Raw genomic sequence first — 21,867 nt, 5'->3', positions numbered from 1 at the left:
AAAATTATATGATAGAATTCAATTATTCCGTATACTCTTTTTACGTAAAATATGGATAACAATTAATGTCATAAATTATTATTTGAATAGTAAAGATAATGTTTTATAAGACATGCAATTAGTTTTAGCATTGTTATATACACGAACATAAAATATTGACTACTAGTGTCTACATATATAGGTAACAGCGCACGACGCAAATAATCAACCTTTATACTATTATTGTCTCAAAAATAAATGTCGGTTGATGTAGATAACAAAGAAATGAAAAAAAAATCCGAAAGGATGGTATCGCTATCATTCTGTCAGAAAATCTAAAATATTGCTGATGGAGAAGGAGAAGATATACAGCATAAAATGCCGATCCAGTCTAAAAAATATTATGTGCTCTCACACACAATATATTGAAAGCTAGAAAAATCCGTAAGAAATCCGTTCTCTCTCTCTGTTTCGAGATCCTTACTGCATCAAACGTAAGTTTTCGCATGATAGTGAAAATGCCGAATGATTGATCTAAGAAGCTTGACGACTTTGTTTTAATCTTCAAAATTAAACTGGAAACCATTCAGACAAGGACAAGCATGAGTTGCCGGGAAGAGTAAATTTCTTCTTGCGAATAATTGAAAAACTCTTCCACGTGGTGATTATTAAGAGCTATTTGTCTAAGAGCGACCTAGAAATAAGAAACCACAATTTGTTGACGCAACCAGGAGAAACGGCAAGCAGAAGCGAAAAGTCCGTTCGGCATCTGATGAGGCATAAGTGGAAGACAAGGCCAGCTATTTCGTTCGCTAGCTCTACAAGGTTAGTGTGTTATTGGGCCTGACCGCCTCGAGGAATTCAGATACAGCATAAAACCAGGGCACAAAGCTCCACTTCCTACTTCAGCGAACATATACCCCCATCCATCGGTGAATCTCTATCAGTCCCAAACGGGTGAGGTCTCGGATTGAAACATTCGAGCCAACTTACTTTCGTACATTGTCGTGGATACGAGTGAATGCCAAGAGTAGTGAAAATTTGCTTTCAATTTTCAGAAGCCGGATCATTACCAAAAATGACGAGGTCTTGTTGGATGCTTTTTGCAGTGTTGTTCCTAGTTTGCTTGCAAAGGTCGTGGTCTCAAATGCAACTAATGGACTTAATGCCAAATGAATACGGACTTAACTATGATTCAGGTGAGTACGAAATATTAGCCTCGTTTTGAACCCGCATTTAGCATTAGAAGAGCTTAAAATTTATAGAACTTCACTGTGCTCACCCACTCTTAATATCCATGCAAAAATTCATAGAAAAAGTTGAGACATTTGGAGATTTAAGCTACAAGCTGGATCTAAGCCAGAATTGTTAACAAGATGTTCTGTATTTGATTATCATTTTCAGATATTCATTTCGTTCTCTTAACGTTATAACATCATGGAATAGACCAGCATGTGTCTGAGCCCCAGCTAAAAAAAAAAACCTTTTCATATCAAAAACGCTAAAGAAACGTCTGAATACATCGAAGAGCCAAATCTAATGAACTTAAAAGAATCCATCGCTGTCAATTTGAATGATTAAGCATCTCTAGTAAATTTTCCCCAATTTCAAAAGCAATCAATCAACTTGCCACGAGGAAAATAGCACAGTAAATCACGCAAATATGTCATTTATTATCTCTAAATAATCCAAAGGATAACATAAATAGCTACTTCACCACTGAAATGAGGAAAATAAAACTTTCGTTTTTGAAATTAGTGAACACTGAATTCAATTACAAAAGGCAAAATGGAAAGTGCTAATTAGTTCTCGCATAAATAGTGTCACTCAGACAAAAGTAAACTTCCGTTGTGTTTTAAAGATTTTTCTTTGTTTGTCACGCAAAGTACCTGCTTAGAATCGAAAACTGGTTCAAGGATAATGTCATCTTCTTTAAGAAATCTGGCACGCGTGCGTGGGTTTCCAGTAAACGCTTCCAATATTGTTTTTTATTGAATAATTCATTGTAACCTGTTATTGGTTGTATCTTTTTTTCGAAGCACATCTTGAATTCCTGCTCGTTTCGTATTCTTTAAACTAAAATATATTTACTCCGTTTTTTCGATACAGTAAACTTTTAATTTGGAATTTTTCAGCACATATTATCTTTAAAAAGCAATAAACTTAGCTTTATGTATCATTTTCATTCATTGTTTTTTAACTTTATTTTGCTTTTTACTGCATTCATTTATGATATAAATGTAAACTCTGTATTGTTAAATCTTTAGTGACCGTGAGCGAAGCGCGACATTCTTCAAAACATATTTCAAAAGACAAGCAACATAAAAATTCAAGTAATTTGAGTTATTTACTAAAAACATATTATTATAGTTTTACATCTATGACACTTAAATATTACTTCCATAGCAAATTATCATATATCCATTGCACATTTAATAACTAAGATGGTTAAATGTAACAAACAAAATCCAAAATGCTTATTTTTTCTACGCGTAAAAAGGGCTATTATGAATCTGTCTGATTATAAAAAGGAATAAAAAAGAGTTATATCTTGGAAACACTGTAATACATATTCTAAAATCAATTGTGTGAAAATTCATTTACCAAATGTAGTAATTTAATTTCATAACGACGAGAGAGACAGTGGTTTGATGCTTTAAATAAACTTCAATTAGCATCTAATAAAGAGAGCATAGTAAAATGTGTTTAAAACATTGTTATTTTATATAGTAAGTTTAACTTGCTGCACTTTGAAAGCAAAATATTTTTACTAAATTTTACATCGGTTTCTCATTTATAAGCTGAGAATATTAATAATAAAACTCATGATTCTGTGGAATATTATTTTTGTAAAAAAAAAAAAAAAAAAAAACATGTGCCTTTTACAGTCTTTAACTAGATCTTACATAAACTTTTCTGAAGTACCTAATTGGATGGTTTAAAATTAAATTTCTTATTATTTGTATTTAAATTTGCATGGCTAATGATTTTGTATTAGCGATTTTCTTGCTGATTATGTATGCAAATATTTCTTAGTAATTAATTATCTATTCAAACATCGATTGATGATGAGTGCAGCAAAGTGTTTTTATTTATTAAAAATATCACTCTTGTTACGAAATTGAGAAGCTTTTTATCATTTACTAATTTACATAAATATTTAATCTTGTTGCAAAATAAACAACTTCTAAAAGCATAAACGTAATTTAAACTACATGGCAAATATTGTAAAAATTCCGCAACATAATTGGACTCCAATGATTATAATTTCAAACCTACTAAAATTAACATATAACTAAGAAAAATCAGACGTATTAAAAGTGCTTTAAGTATCCATGAAAATAAGTAAAAGGTAAAGTTATTATGAGTGAAAACCATTGGCGACTTGCAGAGAAACAATATTTACATATCCTATCAAAAATAGCTTCAATTTACTCAAAAGTTAATGAATGCAATTTGATTAAGTTAATTGAAAACTCTTTAAATTGCTGTTTAAAATGTGTGAAAATTTGAGAATCGAATCTTACATTCTGATGTATTTATTTTACAAGATAATTTTTCAGGATGGCCCCCAGGTCAAGCAAGCCAAGCAGGTCAAGCCTTTGGACAAGCTTTCAATTACATGAGGCTAGCAAGGGATCTCAAATCTCAGTTTTTCAGTTCCTTAACAGGTAACTAAGTTTCCTTTTAGAAATAAATAATCACTTTTAACAAATAATAAATAATTATTTTTTTTCAAGTTCCTAGAGAAAAGGCTATTACTACTCATTAAAATCATAACAAGTAAACTGAATTCGTGTCATAAATTGCAGTAGTTGTCATTACATAAAAGTGATTATAAAGTCATTTTAAATTTTTCATTCTTGTAAATGTTTACTTAATTATACTTACTAAAGTGTACTATTACATTCTAAACTGTATATTTATCTTACCTCTTTATGTTTTTTTTTCTTTTTTGGAAGGTAAAATATTTGCTCAAACTAGAGTTCAGTATTAATAAAAATATTAAATATTTTAAAAAATAAAATATTAATATTAATTCATTACATAGTACTTTAAACATATTTGTCTGTAATCAATATAGTCAATATATTATATTTATTTAGCATATAGTATATAGATACAGGATGAATAAAAAAAGTTCGCAAAACTTGAGTCAGGAGAACTTGCGAAAAGAAACAACACTCTCCTTACAATGTTTGTCAGAAAGCAAACTTGCGCCTCTGGAGAAAATAGAAAACACAAAAGAAAACAATAATTACAAGACCTAATAACTATGCTTTGCGGCTTTGTTTGGCTTTGAAAAAAATTTTAAATCCAGGTTTTAAAATGCGTGCATGCAATGAAGACATTTTTCTGAACTTTTTTGATTAGGTGCTGTGTCTAATTTTCATATTAACGAGCCCCGATCCACAAGCATGGTAAATTGAAAATACATTAAAAATTATAAAATATTTTCTCTTCCATTATAATTCTTACACTTTTAAGACAAATTTGTAAATGGACCGCTTTCTTTTCTCTTTTCCGTTTCCCTTAACTAGTTTTTAATAATTTCTCAAAGTGTATTTTACTCTTTTTCTTTCATTTTTACATATGGATACTGGGACCACCCGCATTGCAGTTTAAGTTAAACATAGAGCTTCTTTGCGAATTTTTGCAAATGCTGTTGCAGAATAAAGTATTTCCTCAAAAAAACACGCACTACACCTTATTGAACAGACTAGCAAGATTGCTAGGTGGTACACATGTTTTTTTTTTTTTAATTACTGGTAAATGCCTTTACGAATACTGTGTAGCTACTGGCTGTCCAAAAAGCAACGAAAAATGTTAACGGATGGTATGATCAGAATCAGTACACGGAGGTATCGGTGGTTTCAGTGCAATTTTTTCTACTTTACTTAATTACAAATACAAGTCATTACGGATATTGTGTACTGTCCGTTCCTGAAAGCCCAAAGTAGCACTTGAGATCGATGCCAAAAAGGGCGATTGGTTAAAGAAGGGCACATTCCGCGCTTGCTTGCTATGTCTGTCTTTTTCAACGCTTCAGCGGAAGAACTGCTGAACACGTTCCAGTTTACATCCTTTTACTTCCGGGTTTCCACCCCTTTTTTGATAAAATCAGAGCTAACCTGATGCATGCGCAAATTCTCGGGAGGTTTCAGGTAAGGTAAACGAACAGTACTTACTAGAAATCTTAAAAATGTGCCGACTAATTTTTCGTGGGGGCAGGGGTCCTTTAAAAGAAGAATTGCATAGGAACGCCTCGCCGAAAATGTCAGAAGAAAATGGTAGCAGAGGTAAAAAATCAGAAGTAACAAAAACTTCCAATTCGTGGGAACTATCCGTTGGACTAAATTTCACTAATACAATTTGCTTCCTTAACGAAAACAGTCCTCGCTTATCTCTTGTAGCATTTTGAAGTTCCTGTCTATTACGTCATTTGTAATAATTATGTCCAGTAAATGTTCCTCATTAATCAGTCTTGCGTACTTTCACATATTTTACCTTTGCTACCACTTTCCCCGGACGTTTCCGCTTATGGAACTTCCCTGCAATTCTTATTCATTTAGTAAAATTGTCCTCCCCTAAAAACCTTTCCCTGAGCTTTTGAACCACCTTGTTATATGCAATTTAATCCTCGCACTATTAAAACCTATATTGAACGATTACGTCAACGCCAGCTTTCTTCAACACAGTAATATATTTGGGTAGTAATCGCTTACTAATACTTAGTAATCAGTTATCTCTTTTCTTTTTTGGTAATCTATAGTTGAAATGTAACTTTTCTTATCAAAAATCTTAACTGATGGATTAACAACGTCATTTATTTTTTAAAATATGTTTCAAGCAATATGCTTCAGTTCTGAACGAAATAAATTAGTGTACTAATTTGAGTATTAATGCTTTTGTGTGAAGTGTTAGTGAAATGATCAATTTGCATAATTATTTGCTTAAGGGGCGTTATGTCCCCAGCCTCAGTATAGCGTAATGCAGAGTGAAATTATTTATTTGCGCAAAAAAAACCAATGAGTAAAACTTAACAGAAATTCATAATACTGTACAGTTGGATTATACAGCTAAAGTAGCATTCGGTCCCCAGCGTACAAGTAGGTACTCTCTTTACGCATGAAAATACAAGAAATAATGCTTCAGAAGTTCATAACTTGCTATACAGTTAGGTTATGCACAGTAAATGCGTGCGAGACTTTGAGGAAAAATTGTACATGTATAGTGTTTACTTTATATAAAATTTTGAATATTTCAGTAGGAGTCGCTATCTTGAAAAATAAATTAACCATTTTTTTCTTCACAAATAATGTAAACATAATGAACATTTAACTAATAACGTTTACGACTTCTTTTTCACAGGTTTCTAGATTTTTGTGAGACGATATCCATCAAAATATTATTCATTATATTATGCTTATATTTCATGATTAAAAAGTACGTGAAATTCATTACACAAAAGCTAAAGTTTGTCATGGTTTCGATTATACAAAATTAGCTTTTACTTCTAAATTTACATTTCACTTGTATTATTTTTATGCTGAGAATGTACTAATGGGATACATGCTGAGTACTATACATATATCCCACGTGCTATGTATGGGATAATATATACTGAAGATGTACTTTCGTTTATGGCTCAAAGTTACGACAAACTTTGTTGGTTCACTTCAATTTACCAGATTTCAGAAGAGTTCAACTCTCGTATTGCAGTTCAGTCCTTAAATTTTTGACCTTAGTCTTTTATGAATGACTTCACTCGGAATCACAAAATCGAATAGGTACAAAAAGGAACATTAACTATACATATTTTGAAATAGTGCATTTCAGGTACGACTATTTAACCAGAAAAAGTAAAAAAGGGAGAAACAATGTTACTTTCTTTTCGAACATATTTTCAGTTTTTGCAAAAATGTGATCCCAAATATTTTAATTTTACCGAGTTTGAGTTTGATGTTTCGCCTTTAGAAAAGCGACATTATTAGAGTGCAAAATGAAATTAAAATCTAGATTCTATGGAAGTTTTGGCAAGATGTAAAAATCTCAAACTCCCAAAACAATATCTATAGACAGGGAAAAAAACTGTTTTTTTTTTTCAAAAAGTGAAATTTGTTTTCGTAAATTTATTTGGAATACTTAAAAGAGTTCATTAAAAAGAACTGAATGTAAAAATTAAATACGGATTATTATCGCGTGAACTTGTTTCTTTCCCAAATTTTCGATTTTATATATTTTTGTTACTATATTAATTATTTTACCTGTTTAGTAATTTTTTTTCTACAAGTAGTTCTTTTTCTTTTCTTTTTCCCCCCGTAAAACTACGAATGACTTGTAGCACGAAAAATTTTTTTATGTGGTGCTGCCATCTCGTCGAAAGAGCTTTAATTTATTTTCAAACGGAGAAGTAGCTACTATGCGTATTGATGAAACGATGAAGTACTAGCTTTATTTTATATTGTAAAGCCAAACTTTAAGTAAAATCATAGAGTTAAACAGACATATTTGAAAGATATTCTTCGATTTTCACATGAGCATAAATAATTGAGAGGGCAAAAAACGTATGCAGGCGAATTAATTCTAAGATATGTCTCAAATTTAAATGTATCGTCGGCACTTAGGTGAAATCCATGAAAAACAAATGAACAAAACAAATTTGACCAGCTACTAAAGTCAATTATAGTTTACCATATTTGTTTCATGATGTAAATCATTTGTACAATTTAAAAATGACATTATAGCTCCTATTTTAAGAGTTAAGGATTAATAAAATTACCTGTTTTCGTTCTGATTCCAAAAGCTATCTTAATAACGTCTCAAAATTGGATCATTTTGAACGCAAAGACTTTTCTATAACCAGTGGCGTACTGGGCCGCCGGGATACCGGGAAAATTCCCGGTACGCCGGTGTCCTTAGTGCGCCGGTGCCTAAGTCCTTTTTTTTAGGATTTTGTACTGGATATTACAGCACCATTTACCATAAGATTTATTGTGTGAAATGAACAAGTAAGGCGACTGTACTACTTCATAGGATTTTTTTTTATAGTACTATTTACGAATCGTAAAAACAACAATAAGTAGCACCGACTTGAACTCAAATGAAACTAATAAATCTTTCCATTTAAATTTTTGTCTATTACCGTGGTTAGAAGATTTTCTAACCTTCCTACGGCGCCCTTCACTCTATAACTCAGTGGTAAGGCAAGGGTTTTAGTCCGGGAGGGGGGGGGGGGGGTGAGGTCGAATTTTTTTTATATCGTCTTGATGTCGGTTCCAACGAAGTAAAAGAAAAGCAAAAACTTTGGTTTCATCAAATTTGCGGGCGTGGAGTGCGGCTGCAGGCTGCAGCCACACACACAAAAAACACGTAGCTCCTTCCCTGGATTCGCCACTGATATAACTAAGCATAACTAACAGCGAAAGATTAATAAAACTGAAATAACAGCATTGCACAGCCCTTTAGTGTTATTCATGATTCAGGAGCACCGCGGAATATTTCAATAGTTTCATAAGTTTCATAATTCTCTTATAGTGAAGTAATTGCAAGTTTCGTGGCGCTGGCGTGGCGCCCCCATGAAGACTTCACGTTGCTCTGATTCCCCCCTCCACTTTTTTTGTCGCTTAAAAAATATTTTTTTCCCTTTGACGATTTTTCTACTCTCTTATAGTACAGTAAAATTAGGCCAAAAAATGGCCAAACCCAAACATCCAAAAAAAAAAAGGTGAAACCTGTTGCAAATTACTTCTTACCCTTCCAGCAAGAAGGGGTAAAAAGTCCCAGCACTTTGCGCGTCGGGTTTTGGGGGGAAGGGGGGGGGGACGAAATAATCCTCTATTTAAATAAAAATAATTTCTATTACTTAAAAAAAAATTCTCAAACCTCGCAGAAACAACTCTATAATGGTAAAATAATAAACTCTCACAGAAAAAAATTCTAATTAACAGTTGTGCACAGGCAAGGGGGGGAATGGGGGGGGGGTCATGGAGCAGCTTTGCGTCATTGAAATTTTTAAGGCAGTTTTTTCAAGGGATATTTCTTTCTTTTTTGAGGGCTTTTATTCTGGATGGATACTCCGTCACACTTAAGGGGTGCACCATCGCTTTTGGGGGGGGACCCTGAATTTACATTCTAAAATGAACTGTTGCAGTGTAGTTCACGGAAAAATTTCCCTGATTCAAACTTTTCCGAAGTACAAAATGCCACACAATGATATGGTAATGTCAGAATGATAATTCTAAAAGATCTAAGCGAGCTCAGTAACCAAATTATTTGTGATTGGAGTTATTAAACTGTTTAGAGCGCTGGAAAACAAAATTCCTGTGCAGCTTAAAAAAAGTCCAAATTGACCAAAGTTTCCCTACTTCTTGATTAACTTACTTCAACTTTTCTACAATTTTTTGCCATCACCGTAAGGGGGACAAACCAAAATTGCCAATAGTAAGACGGGCAATGTTGCAATTCTGCACCCTCTAAGTCGGTGGGGGTTCTCATTGGCAAACACCGAGCTACCTCGTTTTTACGCAGCTGGTTATATGAATTATGCTAAATATGCAGACATATACTTGAAACACTATCTCAAACTTTTGAGTACATTATGCGATAAAAAAAATTTTGATCACATCAAACATCAGCTAAAACATCAGCTATCCAACGATCTAACGCAGTGACAAATTCAGGTGGTCTAGAACCTGTAGTGATTCAACGATAGAACAAGTCTTGGTGAGAGCAATGAGCAATACAACAATAGAATGCTAAATATTTACACCTTTTTGTCTCTCATTTTGGAAATCACAATCCGTCTCTAAAGCTCCCAGAAGTTTCTTCCCTCTCAAGTTGGTAGTGGTATTGCTCGCTGATGATAAGATGAGTTACAATGAGACCTTTAACGTTCGGGTAGTAACATCAAAAGATAGTGAAAGCAAACAATTTGGTGGCATTTCTTTGCAAAGGAGGTAAACAGTTATGTCTTAAGCTTCTGTTGCGAGAGTAGTTACTATCTGTAAAGACGTGTAAGCCCAAACCATATTTTACACCGAATGGTATGAACAGTAAAGACGGAATAACAAATTGTTAAAAACTTCTGGTACGAGTTATGCGCTGATCCTCCATCAGTATTCGATGAATCTGGTTTCAGAAGGAAAGAAATCTTGTATCGTTAAAGTGCTATTATCTGAAGCAAAAGGTTCGTCCACCATCACAGAACGAACAGCTGGTGTCATGTATGAGACAGTGAGAAGCAAAGGGATGTAAGTGGACATTTTCAAGTTTTGAATAAAACGCGTAGATCCTAGGTAGGCTTTCATTGATTTTCTTTTCTAAATCATGCTGTATAGAAGCAACTACCAGGTCTACTAATACCATTTCTTGCCCCAAGATAGAGGAGAGGTTCACCAACCATTTGTACCGGCTAGTGTCATTTTTGATGGGTGCAAAGAAAGCACCACAGAAATATAATCTGCGTCCTGTTATAACAGCCAAGCCTTCTGCTCTAGAAGACTTTCTGCGTCTCAAATCTTGTGCTTGCTCTGAGGGGTTCATTGGATATAGTGAATGTTTGAAAAGTCTGAAAGTGGACTGAAGTGCTCAATTATATGCTCAAACTGTGTTAGACATAGCTGCAACAATAACGATTTTGCTGAGGATCTAGATTCCAAAAAAACATCTTGATAACGAAGACTTTTTGTGACAAGATTAGGAGAAATCATTTAAAAGCAAAAAACAGGTCAGCAAAATTCTTCTGGTCATTTAATCAAATGACCAGAAGAGGGTAATCAGAGAGGGTGGGGGGGGTATAATATTTTAGTATATAATTTTGTTTTGGGAGATGAGCTATGTTCTTATGGGGTGGACAGTCCTGATTTAATGCATTTTAAATTTGCATGGAATAATACTTCTACTTGAAATAAAAGGCGGGGGAGGGGGGTGAGGATTTATTTTATGTGACGGAGGGGGGGTGCTGTAGCTTTGAGAGGAGGTGCACCATCGATCTTGGAGGATGGACACACTCGATTTCTAACTTTAACTTAGCATAAAATAATGTTTCCATATGAAATGTATGGAGGGGGGTTCGGGGGTACTGCTTCGTTTTACGGGGATAGGGGGGCTCTGTAGCATTGGTGGGTTATTTCATCCCTCTTGGGGGTCAAACACCTTTAATTTCATGCTTTTAAATTTAGTATAACATAATATTCTCACTTTAAATTTACTCTAAAAATTCTGTAAAAATACCCAAAACAGCAATTTTTAGATGCCCCCCATTCAAAAACCCGAAGCACAATGGGGTGGGACTTTTTACCTGTTCTTATTGGGAGGGTAATAAACAATTTGCACCAGGTTTAGCTTTTTTGTTTTGGATGTTTGGGTCCGACCCCTATTTTTACTGTACTATTATCCTGACCAGGGGTGCCCACAGGGGGGGATTATGGCGCAAGTTGCGCCATCAAAATTTTTGGGGGGGATTTTTTTTTCCGGAGAGTTTTTTGTTTTGAACATGAAATTTTTAAATTTTGGACAGAAAAAATATTTAAACTCATTAAGAAATAGATGCATTAATAGTGCTTTTTTCACGTACTCTTGAGGGCAGTCTCCGTACCCCCCCCCCCCTCCCCCCGCAGTGTTTCAGAAGTGAGGCCGCCAATTTCATTTTAGCGATGCAACTAACGAAAAAAAAGGGAAACTTCGTTGTTTTAAAAAATTAAAATGGTAACTTTAAATGAACAATTGAAATAATAGTGCCAAAAAGTCTTTTTTTTTTTTTTTTTTTTTTGTGAAATTTGAATAGAAAATGTAATCCTAAAATACAATTTAGGAACATCCATGATTCTCTTTCATTAAGAATATCTAAGTAAGGGCCGCGGAAATGTACGCTTCAAACATTTTTATCAACGAAAAAAGAAGTATTCAGTATAATACACTTTTCACTAGGCCGCAGAGTGGGTATGTCTGCCTAGTCGAAAACAATGGGCTCGGCTCAAATTAAAGTATTGTGCATAGAGTAAAATTAGCATAAAGGAAGAGAGGACCGGCAACAAAACTAACATGGTGCACGCCTTGTCTCTCGGCGGCTCTGGTTATACAAAACCATGTTTCATGGTTCCTCAGTTAAAAAAAAATACATAAATAAGTAGGACATCTTCATTGGGATATCCCATATGATAGGGGTAGCCGAAACATTCTTTTTTTTGATGAAAAATGTTGTCCTGAAAATCTTTACTAAGTGGAGAAAAATATATGGGTCGCCGAAATAAGTTTGAAATAGAGAGAGAGAGAAAAAAAAACAGCCAAATGCAAAGAGAGATTCAAAGTATTGCAATGAATACTCACAACAAAAGTTCTAATTGTTTGAATGTAAAAATCGTAAGTAAATCAAATCTTGATGCAGGTGGCATATTTAAAATAAAATGAAGTGGAATAGAGACCTGAGGTATCTCAGAAAATTACCACATCCGTTCAAAATGTTAAAAGTCCTTTTTCTAAGGCCGCAAACGCTTGTATTGCAAGAAAACAAAAATATTAGGCAGGAAATTGAAAACTTTATTATGAAAAATCCAAGCAAATAATCGTGTTTGGCAAAGGAAAATTGGAAGAAAATATTAACACAATATGTTTACTAATAATTAAAATTTGCAATGAAGATAGGAGAGACGTAGCCAAACTGAAAAGAAGAGTGGGGAACTCCAAACCCTTCTTTTTCCGTCCCCTAAGCTGGCCTGTGAGTGACTTTTTAAAACTTAGGTTTTGAAAAACTCCCGGGAAAGCTTTCTCAAAAACCCCATCCCTTACCCTAACGTCATTAAACATGGCCTACACCTGAGAGCTTAGAACTGCAATTTCAAAAAACCGTGAGAGTGCTCCCAACGTAACCTCCGAGAAACGCCCTCAAAATTAATCATTCATCATCATTCGAGGCCGAATAAATTTCGTCTTTTCTACTTTATTTAAAAAAAAAAAAAAAAATCGCTGAGGTTTTTCGAAACTGTCGTTCTTCAAATATTACCGAATATCTTTAAAAATTTCATTGTAAAAGACTTCCATTCATAAAATGTTTCAGGGGAGATCTTCAAAACCTTCTACCCCTCTAACATTATTTAATATCGTCTACGATTGCGTTGACTGAATTTCAATTTTAAAAATATGCCAGGGGAGGACTTCCAATCTCCCCACCCATTAACATAACCAAAAATCTTCTAAAACTGCGGTTTCAACAGATCGAAATTTTTTCGAGAGAATGCTTCCCCCCCCCCTCTTTCCTCTCTCTCTCTCTCTCTCCAACATCATCGAAAAATGTCTTAAATCTAGCTTTTAGTGCTTCAATTACGAAACGTTTCTGGTCTCGAGCTCCTTCAACACTCCCCTCTCCCCCTTTTCATCAAAAGTTCGATTAAATTACGTTTTCGGAGCTTTAATTTCAAGAAACTGGCGGTGCACTAAATTTTCAACAAAAAAAAATCTACAATCGCGTTTTTAAGGCTTCAAAACTTCAAAAAAGTTCGGGGGTGGGGGCGCATCTCTTTTCCTTAATGTCACCATAAATGGTCTAAAACTGCATTTTTCGAACTACAATTTTCAAATTTTTCCCGGGGGAGAACCCCCGGACCCCTCCCCCCTTATACATATCACAATAAGAAATAATTCACAATTGGGAATGCATGCTTGGAGTTAGCATTTTGAAAAATTATAGAACGATGACCCCGAGTCTCTTCCTCCCTTAACATCACCACAGATCGTCTAAAACTATGTTTTTCAAATAACAATCTTGAAAATTTTCGGGGGAGATGCCCCAGATCTCCTTTTTTGAACATAATTAAATATAACGTACGATTGTGTTTTAAACTTAAATTCGGGAAAAATATCGGAAGATGCTATTTTGGACCTCATCTCCCCTTCCTCCCAAACTTAAAATATAGTCTAAAACTGTGTTTTTACAATTTCGAAATAATGCAGGAAAGTAGCCCTCCGACACTCCCTAATTCTGACTGAATATTATCATTACGATTAAACTTATATTGCTAGTACTGAGGTCTAGTAATATGACTATCCCTGCCTGCTAAACCAGAAGCCAAATCTCCTCTCTCTCTCTCTCTGCACATTAAAACATGGATGCGTTTGAAACAATTAAGGGCCCACCAAAGCGTACCCTCCCCCTCCTCAGAAGTTTTTTCACCTAACGACGGCCCTGGTACTCTTTCCAAACTTTAATGACCGTGTCTCTTTTTCAACGAAGGGAACACATCACAGACGACATGGAGTTGGTGCCCGTTTCAAAGCTGGATCCGACGATTTGACTTTTCAATTTTTTATGCATTTTCTGGAAGTAGCACAATTCTGCATGAATACGTGTGACAGTGATGAGAGTCATCTAAAATTGCGTTTCTAGTACTGCAATTTTGAAAAATTTATAGGAGAGAGCTCCTGATTCCCCCCTCTTTCTTTCACACGATCAAAGACAAGCCTAGAATTGCGTTTTTGCAGTATAAATTTCAAAAAACTGCCGGGTTAAAGGCACCGAAATTCACCTTCCACTAACAATATAAAGATCTATCAAAACTGCGTTTTTAAAGCTAAAAGTTTGAAAATTTAAGTGGAACGCCCTCCGCCCCTCTCGTCAACATTATTAAAAAATTGTCTTACATTTCGTTTTCAGATCTTCAATTTCGAGAAAATTTCAGGAAAGTTGCCGAAAACTTTTTTTCTTAACGTCACAAAGATCGACTGCAGTTGCGATTTTAGAGCTTCAATTTCAGAAAACTGCTTTTAATTTCTCTTATCTGATTCCACAATTGCCATTATTGACTTCATCTCATTTACTTATTTCGTAAAATTCGTTCACAATTATTTATAGATTTTCCGTTATTTTCAGATAACATTATATTACGTTTTTATGTTTATGTACACTATGATACGGTAATCACATTTTTTAAACATAATTTTAGATCCAAAAGAATCATATTTTCCTTTTATTATAATGAAATATTTAATGTTATAAATTGTGTATCGGTAATCAGTATTATTTCAATTCGTTCAAAAGAAGCAGGAAAATCAATGACATCAGTCATGTAATCAGTTAAAGTAGAAATGTTATAAAATCTTTACAGGTTCCTTTTGCAAAATTTCTATGCAATTATTAGAGATTGTTCGGTTGGAGGGCAGTGTCTCAGTCAGTGTAACCAGAAGGGGGGCTCACAGTCCTCCCCAGAATGCTGAGTTGAATGTTTTTTAAAACTGTTCTTCATTAGTGAATAACACGTATTGGGGAAAACAAAGTGATTTTAATTAAAAAAGAAAAATAATAATACTGTCGGGGGAAAATCTTAATTTATTTAAAAAAAATTTTTGAATGAAAAATATTCAATAGTTACTTCTTATTGGTCAGTTAATTACCCGCCCCCCTCCCCCATTCCTTTCCTTTTTTTTCTAGTTCGACTGTAAATAAGAAAGTCTTCAAAATGCTACTCCTCCGAAGCTCCCCCCCCCACACACGCACACCGAAAGCATTATGTATCATCTTAAATTTCGTTTCCAAATCTTCAATTCCGCAAAATTTTATGGGGACGCCCCCAAATGCCCAGCAAGTTCGAAAATTGCGTTTTTGGAGCTTTAATTTCGAAAACTTACCGGCTCTTGGGATACAAAATATGGTACTACAATAGCGTTTTTAAGACGTGAATTAAGGAGAATATACGAGCAAGGGTCCCCGAACCACCTTCCTCTAATTATATAAAATTAGGTTCTTTAGAACACACTTGCAAAAAAAAAAAAAAAAACGGAATAGCCCCTGAATACAAAATATTCCTTCTGTTTAAGGACCATAATTTCGAAAAAAATTTCAGGGAAGAGCTCCAGAACCTCCTTTTCGTAAAATCTTCAAAATTTGTCGACAATTGCGTCTTTGAAACTTCAATTTCGAAAATTTGGAGGGGGAGGAATAATTGATTTCGACCTATTGAAAAAAAAAAAAAAAAAGATCGGGGTCACTCCCTGAAGCTCCATTCCTTACCCAAAAGTCAATAAATACGGCGTATAATCGCGTTTTTAAAGCTTTAATTTCTAGAATTTTTAATGTGCTCCAAAAAAAAAATAAAAATGCGCCTCTGTTGGAGGGTTGTTCTACTAACTAGAATGAACTAATCACACCGAAAGCCGATGTAACAGAGGTAACAAAGTATTATCTTTTCTCCTCCGTGGCTCTATCTCTCTGTCGACTGCAGCCATTGATTTGTCGACCCAAAAACAATTTTTACTGTGTGTTATCTTATAATTTTCAGTTGAAGTATATACCTTAAAAAACTTATTTGATCCATTTTATTTTCTAATATTTTTGTAGTGACGATTTCCCCCTTATAAGGCTTCAAAATGCATAATTTTACATCGTTTTTTGAAAATTTCCTCCGGGGGGAGCTCCAGACCCCCTAAATTTTAAAGCATTACATATCTCACTAAAAGGGAAACCCTGCACTTCTCTTCTAATAAAATTCCCTCTCTTAAGGTCAATTAAAAAAAAAGATAGCTGGTAACAAGATTATAATCCCAAGAAAGACAACCCCCCCCCCAAAAAAATATCCCAAAACTCCCAAATAGAAATTTTAATGCCCCTCCTTTGAGGGGTCCAGTCCTGCCCTGCTTTTTACTGTCCATTGCCCCCTGAAAAAACTGTCTTTGTATCCACCCCTGTACACCCTCTACTTTTTTGACTTCGCGGTAATCCAGGGAACACTTCCGACTGTAGCACACATTTATAAACGTCTAAAACAGCGTTTCCAAGTTATCAGTTTAAAAACTTTGTGGGAGAGCCTCCTCTTTGTGGGAGAGCTTTCCGCCAACGTGAATCCTGTCACAAATTTATAAGACCTCGTCTAAAATTCAATTTTTAGAAGTTCGAACATCAATTTCGAAACATTGCCGAGGATGATTACCTGATCTGCATTTCTTCCTTTCAGGTTATCAAAGATAGCTTAAGTCTGAAATTACGTTTTTGTGATTTCAATTTCAAAAAATTTTCGGGGAGAACCCCTCAAACGCAATGTTCACCCTCATTAAAGATCGTCTAAAATTTCCGATTTAAGACCTCAATTTTGAAAAATTTTCCAGGGAAAGTCCCTGAAATCCATGTTTTCAAACTGATGTCATCAAAGTATGAGAGACGAAGGCGTATTTAGGATTTCAATTTTGAATAATTTCCGCGAGTGTGCCCCATACTCTATCCCTGCCCATTAGTCTCTTTTTTATCTTTTAGGACTTGAATTTGTAAACATTATCGGAGGAGAATTACCAATCTTCATCCCTGAAATCATCAAAGATGGTCTACATTACGGTTTCAGGATTTTAATTTCAAAAAAAAATTCCGGAGAAAAAGTTCTGAACAACTCACCTCCCACATCATTAATTTTGTTTTTAGAACCTAGTTTTTAAAAATATTCTGGAGGAGAACCTCTAAACTCAGCATTGCTCCAAAATTGCTGAAAAAACGTCTGAATTTTCGTTTTTCAGACTGTAATATGGAAAAAATTCCGGGCGATATTTTCCGAAACCCAACCCTTCTAACTTCGCCTAAGATAGCTTACTGAATTGCGTATTTGAGACATATTTCGAAAAATTTCCAAGAAGAGTCTCAAACCTCATTCCTTCCCCGTTTACTAACGTTATCTAAGATTTTCCTACAATCGTGTTTTGGACTTCAATTTCAAAAACTTCCAGTTGAGCATACCCTCCCCTCCCGCCCCAGAACACCCCTCTTTCTAACATCACCGAAGAAAGTAAAAAAAGAAAAACTTTCTCTCCTTTCGACAAACGCGAGAGGGCACAAAAGCTTCAGTTATCCGAGGGCGCTGAAGATTATCTACTCCTCTGATAGGAAATTCGTCAATTTTAATTTATGAGTTGAGCTTTTGGTGGAGGAGAGGGGTGGGGGAGTTACGAAAATAGGGCAAGGCGCCGGTCAAGTGTTTTTCCCGGTACATTTTGTCGACCCAGTACGCCACTGTCTATAACCGCCGGCGATATTATATGTCACAAAATGAAAAGAACAGTACTGATCAGTTCGTTAAAATGTGCAAATTATTACATAAATGTGCTTATTTGTGTAAACATTATTGCATTACAATTTAGAAATTACATTAATGCTCCTATTTTAAGAGTTAAGGATTAATAAACTTCAGGTTTTTCGTTCTAATTCCCAAAATTATCTTGACAACGTCTCAAAATTGGCGCATTTTGAACTCAGTGACTTTTCTTTAAACGACGGTGATATTATATATGACAAAATGAAAATATCGGTAAAGAACAGTACTTTAATATATGCAAATTATTGCATAAATGTACTTATTTGTCCAATAATACCGCATTATGCTTATGATTGTTAAGGAAATTTTCCCAAATCAGTGTCCTAAATAAAGCTAAAACAAAATGAGAGAAATGTGAAAATAGGTATAATGCTTAGGAAAATTATTTTATATAAAACTTGACACTTACTTTTAAATAATTTTTAAGTACTGCAGTGAAAACAGGAAGTCGTCTGACCTTTCTCGTAAAACCAATTAAGTCTAACAAACGCGACTAAATTTTGCTATTGAGCGTTAATAAAAATTTGCTAAAATGCTTGCAATTAGGACTTAAGAATAACCGCATTGCTTGCAATTGCATGCTATTTAGGCGTTGGTCCCTAAAGTTAAAGCAAACGATTTCAGTTTTAATTCAGAAAATTTTCCAGCTTATTATCACTTTGCTGAAAGATTCTTCTTCTTCTTCTTCTTTTTTCCTTTTTTTTTCCATATGCAAATTTTTGGAAGTAAGTTTTATTTTTGGGAATGGAAACTTAAGCTAAATAAATTGTCAAGATAATTATGTGATCAAAAGTGAAATTTAAACTTTCGTTGAAAGGAAAAACAGTCACACTCTGTTTGCTCTTCCTAGTTTAAATTAAACAATTTTCAAAATTAAGAAATAACATAAGTTTTATTAAAATGCAAAATGCTTTTTCCTTACGAACTGTAGTTAATTAGAAGAGTTTTTTCAACTAAAAAAAACTTGGGAAACTAAAAAATAAAAGTCATTTATTTTTTAGTTTCCCAAATAAAAAATAAATGACTTTTAGGGGAGCTATTTCCTAAGTACATCGCATTAATTTCTTTCTTTTTTTATGCCGTGGTTAAAATGTCTTATTCATTTTCAAAAAAAAAAAAAAAAAAATATTATCTCTCTGTCTGTCTCTCTTTTTCTATATAAATATGTATATCCATTTATATGTGTATGAACATTTGATAATATTAATTACTTGTACTTTTATTTCGATTTGAGACAGAAAAGTTTTCATAACACAGGTTTGTTGCAATTTTTATTTCTCAATTAAGTCCACGAGATTACGAACCCGATACATTGGTAATCAGGTAAGACATATTTTTTACTCACAAACAATTGCATTGTCAAATGGAGTTGGATGAAGTGAAAATAGAGCCTCAAAAATATCTGTGTAAACTAAGGTTAGTATTCTGATTTACAATGCCTGTTTGTTTCTTATTTACATAGGAGACAAACAGCAACAAGCAGCAGGAGCCGAAGGTACCAAACGCAGAGACAGAATTACTGCTCTTTTCATCAAACTGATGACCCGACTTTTCCGACAAAGGCCTTTCCAGCGACTTCTTTGCGGATCCAATGCAACATGCTTGGCAAACTTGAATTCACCAACATTTTAAAACGATGCTAAGCATCAAAGAAAATTTTCATTTGTAATGCCTGTTGCCAAATCGATCGTAAGACCGTAGCTGGCCTACTGTTGATCTAACATGTTAAGTATATTTAGAATTACTAATGTACTGTTCACCTGTATATATGACCAAAAGATAAATAAATACTTAATAGTTTTTTTTATTTAAAAAAAAGCATGTGTGAAGTAATTTGAACTATATCACAATTCAAAAATATTTGCGATGTTAAGTATGTCTAAGCTATGAAATTGCAGATTTTAAATTTGTGTGTAATTGCCATCAAAACAGGTTATAACCAGGGCCGATCCTATGGTGTCGGCCGCCCGTGTGCAAAGACCTGATGTGCCGCCCCCTGAAGAGCAATTTGCATGTTTTGACCATAACGCCCATGAATTCATGAAAAAAATTTGAAAAAACTCCTTTGGTACAATTTATATCTTTGAAGAAAGTAATTGATAAAAAAATGTACTAGTCGTAAAAACGCATTTTATAGTCTGTCTCTGGTGACATCAGAGGAAAGACGGAGGAGGAAGAAACGGGGAGGGGGGGATCGCCCCCAGAAAATATTCGAAATTGGTGTATGAAAAATAACTGTAATTTATCTTTGGTTGTGTTTTATTGCAAGGACAAAAGTGTCGGGAACATTCAAGGTAAATGGAGAAATTTTCAATATTGACGTCAAAAATTGCAATTTTTGGAAATTTTTCGAGATTTCAGGTTAAAGTAATGTTGAAGTTCTTTCCTAAAATTCTTTAAAAATTGAAGTTAAATTGCAGCTATTTTTTGTGGCCTTAGTTTTGAAAGGATCGGCGCTCTTCCAGAAAATTTTCTGAAACGGAAGTTTTAAACAAGCAATTTTGGGTTATCTTTGTTGACGTTGCTGGAGGGAGAAAGATTCGGTCGTCTCCTATCGAAAGTTTTCAAAATTGTAGTTTAAAACTCAAATTTAGGCTGTCTTTGGTGACGGTAGGGGGTCTGGCATCTTTCCTCTGGTAATTTATTGGCACTATTGTTTCAAAAACACATTTTTAGCTAGATTTGTACACGATAGGGGAAACGGGAAAATATACCGAACTGAGAGAAATGTTTTTCGGAATTAAAATCAATTTTAGGCTATTTTTGTGAAGGAAGGGTTTTAGGGCTCTAAAAAGCGCAATTTTGTACTATCTTTGACGTTAACGAAACCGAGAAGCTTCAGCGGATCTTTCCGAATATTTTTCGATATTAATATCTGAAAAATACAACTACAGACGTCTCCGATTGATGGGGGATGCCGGATGCCCTAGCGTCGTGAAAATTTACGTAAGCCATCCGGAATTTTTTAGAAATGGAAGTCCCAAAATCGTATTTTAGGCACTGTTTGATAACGATGGGACAAAGAGCGGTTGGGGATTCAGTGTGCCCACAAGAACTGTTTTTTGAAACTGAAGTAAATTTCAGGCTAGTTTAAGCAGGAAGGGTTTGGTGGCTTCACGGAACCATCTAAAAACGAAAGTTTGAGCCATAGTGATTACGTTGGAGAAAAGGGGGATCCACGGTATTTCCCCAAAGTTTTTCGAAACTGATGATTGAAAAACGCAATTTTAGTTTGTTTTTGATTACATTAAGTGAGAGGGGGTAGGATGGGGGGGGGGGGTTCTCTAAAGACGCTAATTCCAACCATCTTTGGTAGTAATCTTAGGGAATGAATTTCATGGCCCTCTACCGCAAAAATTTCAGAAAAGAAATTTGAAAAAGATCATTGAGCAATTTTTGATGACGTTGGGAAGAGCTGTCCCCAGAAAAGACATTTCGGATTTTGGAGCCATCATTTTTAGGCTATGTTTGATTACATAAAGGTAGAAAGGGTGAATAAGAGACTTAATTGCATCCTTAAAATCGGTGGTTCAACCAGCGAAATTTTCCGGAAATGAAGTCCTAAAAACGCAGTTTGAAGTCTTCTTTAGTCTCGTCAAGGCATCCTTTTGTATCTTTGTTTGGAGTCACACTTAAAATTTGTAACCCGGGACAAGAGCCCTGTCCTCCTACCTGATCTGAAACCGGGCAGTTCATTCGTAATTTTAATTAGAAAAAATTGCTGTAAAGGGGGAAAATTAAAAATTTTAGTTCGTTGATTATATATGTTTGACTCTCAGGGGAGTCGCAATTTTCCAATGTCTCTCCAGTCTCCATGCATCCA

General features: G+C 34.6%; 1 protein-coding gene across 2 annotated transcripts; it reads left to right on the top strand.

Annotated features, from left to right (window-relative positions):
* The first annotated feature begins 809 nt into the window (after positions 1-809).
* On the top strand, positions 810-19,811 carry LOC129219244 (uncharacterized). Of its 2 annotated transcripts, none has more exons than XM_054853571.1 (3): positions 810-1,178; positions 3,543-3,650; positions 19,507-19,811. In XM_054853571.1, the coding sequence occupies exons 1-3, from the start codon at positions 1,001-1,003 to the stop codon at positions 19,674-19,676; spliced, it is 456 nt and encodes a 151-aa protein (XP_054709546.1). In that variant the 5' UTR covers positions 810-1,000; the 3' UTR covers positions 19,677-19,811. The 2 variants fall into 2 exon arrangements, with proteins under 2 accessions (XP_054709546.1, XP_054709545.1); XM_054853570.1 differs by having other exon boundaries at positions 3,531-3,650.
* The last annotated feature ends 2,056 nt before the right edge of the window (positions 19,812-21,867 follow it).

The sequence above is a fragment of the Uloborus diversus genome, chromosome 3 (assembly GCF_026930045.1).
Source record: "Uloborus diversus isolate 005 chromosome 3, Udiv.v.3.1, whole genome shotgun sequence".
NCBI lineage: Eukaryota > Metazoa > Arthropoda > Arachnida > Araneae > Uloboridae > Uloborus > Uloborus diversus.
This window is presented reverse-complemented; position numbering and strand designations above follow the sequence as displayed.